Source organism: Alligator sinensis, unplaced genomic scaffold, assembly GCF_000455745.1.
Source record: "Alligator sinensis unplaced genomic scaffold, ASM45574v1 scaffold144_2, whole genome shotgun sequence".
Taxonomy (NCBI): Eukaryota; Metazoa; Chordata; order Crocodylia; family Alligatoridae; genus Alligator; species Alligator sinensis.
In genome coordinates, this window is record NW_005841872.1 from 2,322,334 (window position 1) to 2,334,069 (window position 11,736).

Here is an 11,736-nt window from a genome sequence, read left to right on the forward strand (position 1 = left end):
CCCGCCCCGGTCGTGGGGGGGGGGGGGGGGGGGGCAGATGTAGGCCCCAGCAGTGAGGGAGGAAGTGGGGTTAGGGCCTCTATCTACCCTGCCCCCTCCCATGGCCCGTCCCCCAGCCCATTCCCCAACAGAGTTTACCTGCTGGGGGGCATGCCCCCAAATAATTTTTTCTCCCTCTACCTCGATCTGCTCCCCCCTTCCTCCCCACAGACTTACATGCTGGGGGTGGGTGGGGGGTGGTGCACAGTAAAGCTTTGGTTGCTTTTAAATGCAAAAGGTGATCTCCTACTTAAAAAGGTTGGAGACCACTATTTTAATCTATATTCTTAAATATGCTAGCTGTGACTGATGATACATGCTGAAGCCATATTATTTTTTCTAGCTATGGTGCTAGCACTTTATGTAAGTCACATTCCCTAATGTTATTTACCATATTTGCCTGAATTGAACTGTTTCCATTTGAATACGACATGGATGTACAATCAGGTTGTAAAATATGTTGAACATCAGTTTTTAACTTGTAGTTACTATTGCTATAATTCACTGATTTTTTTTATGGTTTCTCTGGTAACAGCAGTCATCGGATGAACTGTTAGCGAAAGCATATTTCGAGAGCTATGCCAGGGATACCTTAGGAAATAAACTGTAAGATATGGAGTGCCAACTGGAACCATACATAAAGATCTCCCTATATAAAAATTGCAAGAAAAAATAGTTGTCAGTCATATTGAAATACTATTCCTGGTCTCAATCCATGCTTTCTTAAACTACCAGAAAATAGAAGCATGTCTGAGCTAGCAGACCCCTAACATTAAGATTTTTGTCTTTCTTTTTTTAGCTTAGCTTTTACTATGCTGGCTGTAATTCCAAGAAGAAACAAAGCAAATCCAAGCAGTTTCTTCAATAGCATTGCCTGCTGAGGGAAGCCAAACCTTACTATACATCAGTGGGGGACAATCTTTGTGGCAAGCGTACCATAAATTGTCTTATATCCTCTCCAAGTGCCATTCCCGTTTCATCTGCTGCTCTGCTTTTTGTTCCACTCAGCTGGTTGTCCTCTCACGGATGTGCTGTGTGCCACACACAGAGACTGCCAGTGCCACAAGTTGGTCACCCCTGCTATACATAGTCATTGAGGAATGTTTCCTTACTTCTGTCAGTTCCTATCAGCTCACTTCATTGTCCTTAAACATGTTCTAGGAAGGCACTAAGCACCAGGTACTTCATGGCTCTCCGTATTAACAACAACATGCTTCTCTATGGTGATACTTTAAATCTTTCTATGTTAGGATAAAAAAAAAAATAGCATGCCTAAGTGATTTAGGAGCCCAAGTTGCCTAGGTCATAGACACACTCTTGACAATTTTATCCTTAGTTACTCACCAGTCTTGACTGAGAGATCAGTCACTATCAGAATCTTTTTTCAGCTACTTCTGAGCCTAGCCATCTAGGTCTGATGAGCCATCCCTCAGGTAACTTGTCTCTAGGAATGTTCCTTCAGCACCCATTTGGGAGTTACCATTATTCACTAGAAAATCCCCCAGTTCCATCTTTCTCTCTGTGATATGGCTCTTTATTTTATTCATCTTTGTGATACCATTTTATGCAGTTTTAGTATTCAAAATACCTTTTTACTTTCATCCCCTCCGATAATATTTATTTATAAAAGAAATGACAATATAGAGCCCATAAGCCCCATAAACTTTTTGTCTATGGAAGACAAGTGTATGGGTATGATAAATGTAGTTAAACTTTGATCTAAAAAAGATGCATCATGTCAGCAGTATAAAAGTGTACTTCCAGGATAGTTGTCAGTTTGGCACTGGTGTGGCTGAGCGTACCGATTATCAGAACAATATTTTCCTTTTATGAGATTCATGAGGCTCTTGGAGAACCCTGTGTGTGTGGTCCGACCACATGATTCTGCAAAGCAGAACTACTGAAGGCTGTGGCTGATGTTAATGCCTCACTTTCTTTCAGTGGTTTGCAGCACACTTGTCTCTTTTCTTGGGTAATAGTAAAGGAGCTTAAAAGATACGCAGTTAGTGTTTCCATCGTCTCTACTTTGATGGTATACTTGCAAGCTGATGGCAACCTCAGGTCATCTTTTGACCATGTTTCCTTTCTGGACTATTGTGTCTGGATATTAAACAGGGTTCAAGTACAACTGAATAATTGTTAACAAGCTTTGTGGAAACATAATGAAAAGACAGTGTTAATAGAGTATTTCAGCTAGCTTTAAATTAGTCATCTCAGGTATTGCTAACAGAGTAGTTGTGGCATCAGTGATCACAGCATAAGCTGCAAAACCCACCTAAGTAGAATGCATAATCTGGTGGTGAGTCCATATAGAGCTCTGTGCTGCTATGGCTACACTGCTAGCAGTTTCTGATTTAGCTAGTTTTAAGCTAGATTGGGAGTATCTACATGACCTACAATGCCTGAAATGCAGATATACCCTCAGGATAAGGAGAGTTATTAGCCAGAACATTAGGTTTATTCTCAAGGATGAGTGCCTTGGTATTATGACTTTCTAGTAGGGATAACACTAGAAATAGTTATAAACTGAAAAACAGCATTGTTTAACCCACAACATTGCTTTAATACAAAGCTAGCTTGTGAAAATCAGGTTTTGGACTTGCCTTCCTGCTTGGAATTTGAAGATTCCTTCTGGCCCAGGAAGACTAGGATAAAGATGTCTGTGATCTATATTCTTTTCAGGGTAAGTTGTCCCTGACTACTCACCTGAGGCTGCCCATCTTTTGCTATGAACTTTCCAGACCTATAAATGCAATGAAGAGGAAGCTCTGGAGTCCTTCCCCTATTGCCACTCTTCAAAATCTATATTTCTGGTGTGCTGAATGCATCCAGAGCATCCTCATATCTGCATTGCTAGAATTGGAGTGTGCAGAAGCTTCAAGTGTGTTGTGGGGTGAGGTTAGTTGTACCCTAATTGACATGTCAAATACAATAACATACCTCAAATAAAGGTGCCTTATCTGCCAAGTTTGCCAATTCCAACATGTGCCTTATATAGAATGAATACTGACATCTTTGTAATGAAAAATAACCATGCTGGGTTTGTTTTAATTTACTTCAAACTGTTTTTAACTGCATGTTTGCTTACATTCCATTAGTTGATCTAAATCCATCTCTTTTAGGCTCTGGCTCATCTTCATTTAATAGACTACATAGGAGAGCAGACAGCTTTGTTAATAAAGGTACATTAAAATTTTTATACTTATTTAATTCCTATCATAAGGGGAAAACATAAGGCATTTAATTAAGAATCATTGGATATTGAATTCTATATTGCTTATATTCTTTCACCACATACGCAAAAGATAAATTTCACCATTGTGAATGATCTTCAGCGCAAGTTGTGTCTGCCAGTAAATTAGTGGAATTTAATTAGTACAACTCTCTTCTGGACTTTCAATGAATGAATAAACTGGACAGGTAGAAATTAATATAGAAAGCAGGAGAGGGAAAATATGCAAATGTAGCTGTACATGGTTTTTTATAGGAAAAGTAAAGGTGACTATTAGACTATTACTGCATCTGTCTGTCTACATTTTTGTTGAATTGGAACAATTATTGTTTTAATAAATCTGTCATTTATCTCCTTTTTAGAATGTATTTTCCTTTCAAATCGTCACCTTAAAAAGGATGTTTTTAATTTAGTGAAGATTTTGCACAATTATGCCATTAGCAGCACAGAGAAATGCTGGGCTTAGTGTGACAGCTAAAAAAAAATGCTGGCTGATTTTCAGTTAGTGGAGTTGTAACTTTATCTTTCTTCATACCAGGTGGTTCCTGAAGATCAACGTTTGGCAGTTGCTATCATTTTAGTGGTCTGGGTCTCTGCATTGGCATCATCCCTAATTGACAATATTCCATTTACTGCTACAATGGTATGTTTCTCTGGAGTAGTTACATTTTTTTCCTGCCATTATATGCAGGGAGTCCAACTATTTAATGACAAGTTTGCTCAGCTGTGTTACAACTGCTCCCATCTCTTCAAGGCAGTGAACCATTATACATGAGTTTATTCACACCATTTAGGTGTTTTGCTGGCCATTTCTATGTGCAGATATCAGATGTGCAGATGTGCCACTCACCCACTCATGGTTCTTAGCAGCCCCTTCCTTCCCCTTCTTGCTCAGTGGGATTTTTCCTCCTCTTCCTTCTCTCCCTCTGCCATCCCCTCCTCCCTTTACTTATGTCTCTGGGCGCAGGAAGGAGAAACACATGTAAGTAGACAGAGGGAGGGGAGGGGAGCATGTCACTGCTGAGTGTCGAGGGGAAGGGTGCATGTGTCAAGACGGGGTATTCTTACTTCCTTCATGGACTTAAAAAGGTCCCTGGTGGCTGCTTCAGCAGCATGGTCTAGACTGTGCAGGGGACCCAGCGGTATAGGGCTGTGGGTAACTGGAGCCACTGAGCTACACTGTGGAAAGAGAATGCTACCACACCCCCTCTGCATCTTCCCTTGGCTGTATGGATTGAAGTAAGAATACTTCAGGGGGAAAAAAGAAGTTAAATTAAGACATTGTCAAGAACTGTTAAGCAGCAAAATAACAGGATTCCTGCTTTTTTTAAGTTACACAGAAAATCATATTCTTCAAGAATGAATGGGCCGTCAAGCTTGGATTATTAATCTTGGTTTATTGATGTGGAAGAGTAAAATTTTGATTTTTTGAGCCAGAAAATGAGACACATTTTCAAAGCTGCTCTTGTCTTTGATCAGTTTTTAAGGTCCTCTTCAGCCCTTTCTTCAGCTTTTCAACATTACCTTCACTAATAAAGAATTCTGCTTTCTCCTTCAACACCCAAAAAACATTTCAAAGAACAACTGAGGTGTATGTTGTAAAACAAATGAAAAGTAACATGTTAAACTTGATAAGAAAGCAATATCCTTCTCTTATGTAATATTATCTTCAATATATCATGAATGAGCAACTCTCTTTTTTCCCCCTCCCCCTCCCCCTCCCCCTGTATTTTTTCACTCAAAGAATACTTTTCAGTGGGCATGTCTACATGTTCATTAATGTGCCTCTGCTACTGCGCATTAAGTTTAGTACCTCTAATATGAGGTACTACATAATGGTGCAGTATCCTGTGCTAATGCTCTGTAGCAAAGGCAAATGTTTTTTTTGTGATGTACACTAATTCTACTGCACATTAGCTCATTAGCACGGTTTTTGCCATGATGTGCTAATGCACAGTAGAACAGTCCACTGAGCATTAAGGCGTTGCAGGTAGATGTGCCCAGTGTAACCTTACTGCCGGCCAAATTATCCTTCCCTGGTCAGAGCAAATCAGGAATAACCCCACCAGCCTTAATGACAGTGCTGTCTTGAGTATCTCCATCAATCTACACTTCCTATAAGTAGATTGTTAATGAGTGTGAAGAAACCAAACTTTTTAGGCAGTTTACATTACAACTTAATTTTTATGGGACTAAACAACTCACAGGTTAAGGAACACATTGATTCAGTCCTGGTATAAATCTGAGCTGATTTGGTTTGTTCCTGTTCAGGTCAAACCACATCAAAGAATTGGAATCACACAAGGGGAAAACCAAAAATTGATTTACAGAACCTATAAAATCTTTTGATTCCTCAGCTAACATGACTTCTCCAAAATACAAAGGACTTTGGTTGAACCCCAGCTGAAATATGGCTGCTGGGAAGTAATTATAAATTTCTCTTCTTCAGGCATTTAAAAGCGACTATATAGATTCCTACCCCAAATCAGTGTTTTTTTTTGGAGGGGACGTGTCACAGTTCATTGCATCAAAATGGTGAGTGATAGTGAAGTAAAATTACAGAGCACACAGCAGATGAATTCATCATTCATTATATGATTTAGACACCTACTCTGGTAACCTTCATGGAACTTGTAGCACAGTTCGGAGGAAGCACCAGGAAGCTAGTCTTAGAGCAAATGGTTAGAACAATAGTTGTAATGGTAGCATCTCTGCATATAACTCTCTTAGAGCAAGTTTGGTTTTACAGGCATAGAGTCCTTTCACTTAATTACCTAGCATGCAGTACTTGAAACATTTTCCATGCATCCTACTCAGGATTAATTGTGTTCATACACACATTCATTTGAGCTAAATTTTGTAATGGCTAGGTGCTAAAAATGGCAGGTCCCCCAAAATAAATTGGCAAATATTGGCAGATTTTTATGTATGTAAGGAGAGATACAGGAGACTTTTTGGGACCGAGTAGTTAAGAGATTGGAAACTTGATTATTATATTTATTTTGCTTTTACCTACAGAACTGTAAACTTTTCATTTTGGACTGTATGTCTTTCTTCATGTTTGAAAAACAAATACAGTGAAAATACATAGTGTTGTTTTATGTTTCATTCCAAAACATATTCCTCAAATCTTTTCCTGATTTTTGAGCTGGACAAACCCTTGCTTAAGTCCCATTCATTTTCAGTGCCTGCATTCCTGGCATAGTTTATTCAATAGCTAGGGTATTCTTCCCTTAAAATGTTAAGCTACATGATTTTATTAGGATTTTATTCTTTGATTTAATTGACTTGTTTCATAGGCTCCATATGTTGGAGCCATCTGCTTATATTTTTTGTTTTACCACTAGAGTCTAAAAATATAGCCACAATAAACTCTTGTTTTAGTTGAGTTTTAATACTATTTTCTCAACATACTGTAATAAACAATTTCTATTAGCCACATTGTTGGCAAGGTGGCTGGATCTCTGACAATTCATTGTTAGGAACCAGACTGATTTTGACCTGCCATTATTGTCTTTAAAACTGTCAGGAGCTTAAGCGCACTGTATTTTTCACATTGCTAATTTTAATTTTAGATCTCCTTTTGCCTTCTGTTCTATATTTTTTTTTCTTGTTTTTAATCTTACATTCCAATGTCTGGTAAGTGTTTTAGGTATAAGCCCAGAAATCTGCAGAGGTAGACTGCCTTAACAAAGGCATCAGTAGTTTTGCAAGCTACTGATTCTTTTCTTCTTTGAATGTATATTTTAAACAGTAGGTACCCATAGGTGGAGGGAGAAAAAATTATTTGTGGGGGCTGAGCATGAATGCACATGCACGCACATGCTAACCCCCACAACTGGTAAGTCCATGGGAGAAGGGCTGGGAGCCTGGGGGACAGATTGAGGCCCCAGCAGTGAGGGATGGAGTGGGGCAGGGGCTGAGGTGAATGGGACCCTGGCCCGGGCTAGGTGATGGGACAGTCGGAGCCCAGGCAGCTTGTCCAGGGTCACTGGGGGGCTGCTGCAGCTGCCCAGAGCCCAAAGCCAAGTTGTCTTGTAGCCCTACCAGCTGCCCCACATTTGTGGAAGCTGAGCCCCATTAGCCCTGGCCTTCCACCACCTATGTTAGTACCTCTTTCATGGAAAATGCTCACTTTTACCATGTGTAAAGGATATATAAACATTCACAGAAGGTATAAAATAGTTGTAATTACCCTTCTCCCATCACTAAAGAACATACTGTTATAAAGGATGAGAAGTGGCCAAACTGTATACTTTGTGCAGCTGCACAAGCAGGGAGGTATGACCTGGTTGACAGCCCTCTTGCCTAGTGCCCCAACACATAATGGGCATGATCTTGTTGGATAGCTTGTTGCTGTTTCTCTTGGTTGAAGTTGGTAGTGTTTTTTGCTTCCTAACAGAGAGGAAAGAGAGATCCTATCTTTATTTAATGGAACTGGCCCAGCTGGGCCAAGGAGTTATGCTGATTTCTTTGAAAGGGTGTGTGAACAGCCATTGTTGCCATATTGTGTACCTGCCTGGAGTACCAAGAGGAGTTTTAGTTGAGAGGGTTGCAACACAGTCTTTCCTCAATAAGCTCCTGCAGTATTTTCCAGAGAGTGACAGTTGTGAACTAACCTATGATCTGTCTGGGTTTCAGAGGAGTGCTTCTTCCATTACAGCCTCAATTTTCTTTCTGTTTGATCACGCAGTGAGATAAAGTAGCCTGTTCAGGTGCTAAAAATTTGACTTTATTTGATTACATCCATTTTTATTGGATGTCCAGTGAGACCAGATGTGCAGAAGAGGGGCAGCTTACAAACATGGTGGTGGCTACACCTTCTTTTGAAAAGGAAAAAGATGAAAAACATGGACACATCTACAGTATAGATTGTCTCATGACCCTTTATCTCCAACTGACCAAAAGGGAACATGAAACAGTCATCAGTGCTTACATCCCAATATAGGTGCAGATGATGAAACGAAAAAAGAATTCTATTCTTAACTGGACCGAATCCTATCATATGTCCTCAAAGAAGATGAGATAAATCTTGGTGGTATCAGTGCTAGAATGGGAAGGAACTCCGAGCTGTGGAAAGGAACCCTCAGAAAGGAAGCATTGGAGAAGTCAGTACAAGTGAAATTCTTCTTCTGAGCTAATGTTTGGAATATGATCTCATTACAAACTCCTTATTCTGCCAAAGCAGCAAATGGAAGACATCATGGATGCACCCCCACTCAAAATGCTGGCATCTGGTTGACTAGCATACTGAGTGCCTGGGACTATCATGACATCCATATTACGAGACTTATGAGCAGCACAGATGACTGATAGCTGGATCGTTGTTTGATACATTCCATTATGTCCATTCATATAATCCAAAATCAACAAACAAAAGAAGCAACCAAGGAAGACATTGAAAATTAAGTGCTTGAAAGACCCTGCTAAAATTTATTATCTCCAGCAGTGCCTGAGTGAGAAGCTCTGTGACCTCTCTGATGAGCTTGACATTACTGATCACTGGGAGAGCCTCAAAAAAAGGCATCCATGAAGTGTGTGAAAAATCTATAGGCTTCTCCACAAACAAACATCAGGACTGGCTCGGTGACAATGGTAGGGAAATATAAGCTCTCATTGACAGAAAAAGGAGAGCTTTTAAAAGGTTGGCAGAATGACGCCAACTCCAATCAGAAGCAAAACAGTTATGGCTACTGTCATGGGATGGGGTCCTCAAGGACAGCTGTGATCTCCTAAGGCCCCCTTGACCGTGCCAATTTGGCCCAATGGGCACCCTCAGTTCTCGTCTGCCATGTCTTCGATGGAAATATAAAAACAGGGAGGCTGCCTTTAAGTCCTCTTGGACATGGTTTGATGGACTCTCTGAACCCTCTGGGTTCTCAGACCCCTTGTAGGTCCCATTTCATGATGGGTGCTTCAGGGGCACTCTAGCCTTATGGGCTCTATGTGTGGCTCCAACCACCCCTTTACCATGCCCCAAGCCTCACAGATGGCATTGACATTGTTTGGTCTGGGCCTTGGTATGAATTGGCCCCCTTGTCCTCTCTGGGCTCTCTGCAGCCCCGTCTCTGTGCCTCACTGGCACCTGGGCTCTTGGCAGCCCCATCTTTGCACCTCACTGGCACCTGGGTTTGTGCACCACAAATGCTGTGCCCCCTCTGGTGCCAGGGTCCCCATGCTGCAGTGGGCCCCCAGTGAGGCCTCCTCCATCCCCAAATAGCCTCTTCCAAACCACCAGTCTTATAAAACAGCAAACAAAACATAAGCCCCTGGGCTATAACATAACACAAGCTACATAAGGTGTGCTCGGCCCCTTTACATTATCCGGAGCAGAACTTAGTCAGGCCTCTTCCCTTCACTTTATCTAGGAGGGCTCCTTCTCCCTTGACCACCAGCAGAGAACTGCCCTTCCTAGCTCCAGCCTGGAGTTTATATGGGCCCAAGGCCCTGCCCTTTCCGGCCAGCTGACCAGGTGCAGGTGCAGACTAATTTCCTCATTAGCTGGTTGCCATAGCAACTTGCACCTGGGCTCCTGCCTGGCTCTTTGGGCTCTCCCCAGGCAGTTCCTGCTCTTCTAGGAGCAGGACACCTTAGTGCCCTGTGACAGCTACATCAAAGCTGAGACCCAGAGGAAAATTCAAAAGTATATGAACAAGTGTTGGGAGGTCAAAGCCAAAGAGATTCACAAGTTTGCTGACAGCTACAACATGGATAGTTTCTTCAGCCAGAGCTTTGTGTGGGCCAAGCACACAATGAATCATGCCTCTGAGCTCCAAGGATAGAATAACACTCTGTAAAGACAGTGGCACCATCAACACAAGGTGAAAGGATCACTTTTAAGCCCTCCTGAACTGAAATTGTAATGTCAAAGACAATACTATCAAAGCCATTCCACAACACCCCATGCCTTGAAGATTTACTAGCTTATCAACAGGGATCCTAGTTTTCTCTGATAAAAAAAATCCCCAATTTTTGGATTAGAAAAAGTAACCCAAAATCCACATTTTTCCGTGATTAAAATGAAACACCACTATATATATAGATGGGAGCTTATATTTACCTATCGTTGTATTCGCCATAATTGAGCCACATTGTTTATATTTTCCTTTTGGATCAAAGACTGCTATATAAGCCTTTTTTTTTCTAAGGCAAAAACATGAAGCATAGAGTGACACATTTCTTTCCAGCCATTTAATATTTTATGTTTCTATTTGCAGCACTTGGATTAATTACAACAGTAAATGAGGCTGAGATTTTAAGTATTCGCTGTGCGTGCAAAGCTGGTGCATAACACATATAATTATATGAATTAACATAGCAAAGGATGTTAAATGTGATTTAACAGAAGAAGTGAGAAGCATTTCTTTTAAATGGAGGCTCATTTGGTAACCACTGCTTTGTAAAAAAAAATGTTGAAATGGGATGTATTTAGATAATGAAAGGGCCTTATTCAAAGCCCAGCAAAGTGAAAGATTCCCATTGACTTAAATGGGATTGTAACAGACCCTTGAGGAGCTACACTTAAAGATAAAAGTGTTTGATTTCCATGGTCATGGCTACATGTTATGAAAGTGAGGAACTCCCACATATATATGCCAGGTACAGACATTAGATATCAACCAGTATAACTTATTGGAAACCGGTCTATACCCATAACTGAACAGAAGTTCAGTGCACATAAACTGGTTTAAAAGTGGCAGAACCCAATCTAAGATAGACCAGGATCAGTGCCATATCAGACTTAAGTGATTTAGGAGAGAATTAAGTGCTTAAGTGCTTTTTGAGAGAATTATCATAGTGCATGTCCATGAGGGGCCAGCAGGGGAGATTATGCTTAGGGGCAACCAACACGGGTTCTTTAGAGGCAGGTCCTGTCAGACCAACCTGGTGGCCTTCTATGACCAGGTCACAAAATCCTTAGGCGCAGGGGTAGCAGTGGATGTAGTCTTTCTGGACTTTAGGAAGGCCTTCGACACTGTCTCTCACCCCATTCTCATTAAAAAACTAGGGGACTGTGGCATCAACACCTACACAGTCAAATGGGTCGCTAACTGGCTGGAGGGCCACACCCAGAGAGTGGTGGTGGATGGGACATTTTTGACCTGGAGGGATATGGGCAGTAGGGTCCCCCAGGGCTTGGTCCTCGGACCTGTGCTGTTCAACATCTTGATCAGTGACTTGGAGGAGGGGGTAAAAAGCACCCTGTTCAAATTCACAGACGACACTAAGATGTGGGGGAAGTGGGCATGCTAGAAGGGAGGAATAGGTTGCAATTGGACCTAGACAGGTTACAGGGGTGGGCGTATGAGAACAGGATGGGCTTCAACACTGACAAGTGCAAGGTGCTGCACCTGGGGAGGATGAACCAGCAGCATACCTACAGGCTGGGGAACTCCCTTCTTGTCAGTGCAGAGACAGAAAAGGATCTTGGAGTCATTATTGATGCCAAAATGAACATGGGCCGA

General features: G+C 41.5%; 1 protein-coding gene across 1 annotated transcript in view; it reads left to right on the forward strand.

Moving 5' to 3' along the window:
- The window catches only part of OCA2 (OCA2 melanosomal transmembrane protein), a 421,183-nt gene that overhangs the window by 265,054 nt on the left and 144,393 nt on the right, over positions 1 to 11,736 (forward strand). Inside the window, exons 20-21 of the mRNA XM_014527422.1 lie at positions 3,162 to 3,221; positions 3,810 to 3,914. Of these exons, the coding sequence (XP_014382908.1) occupies positions 3,162 to 3,221; positions 3,810 to 3,914 (165 nt within the window). The remainder of the gene's footprint in view (positions 1 to 3,161; positions 3,222 to 3,809; positions 3,915 to 11,736) is intronic.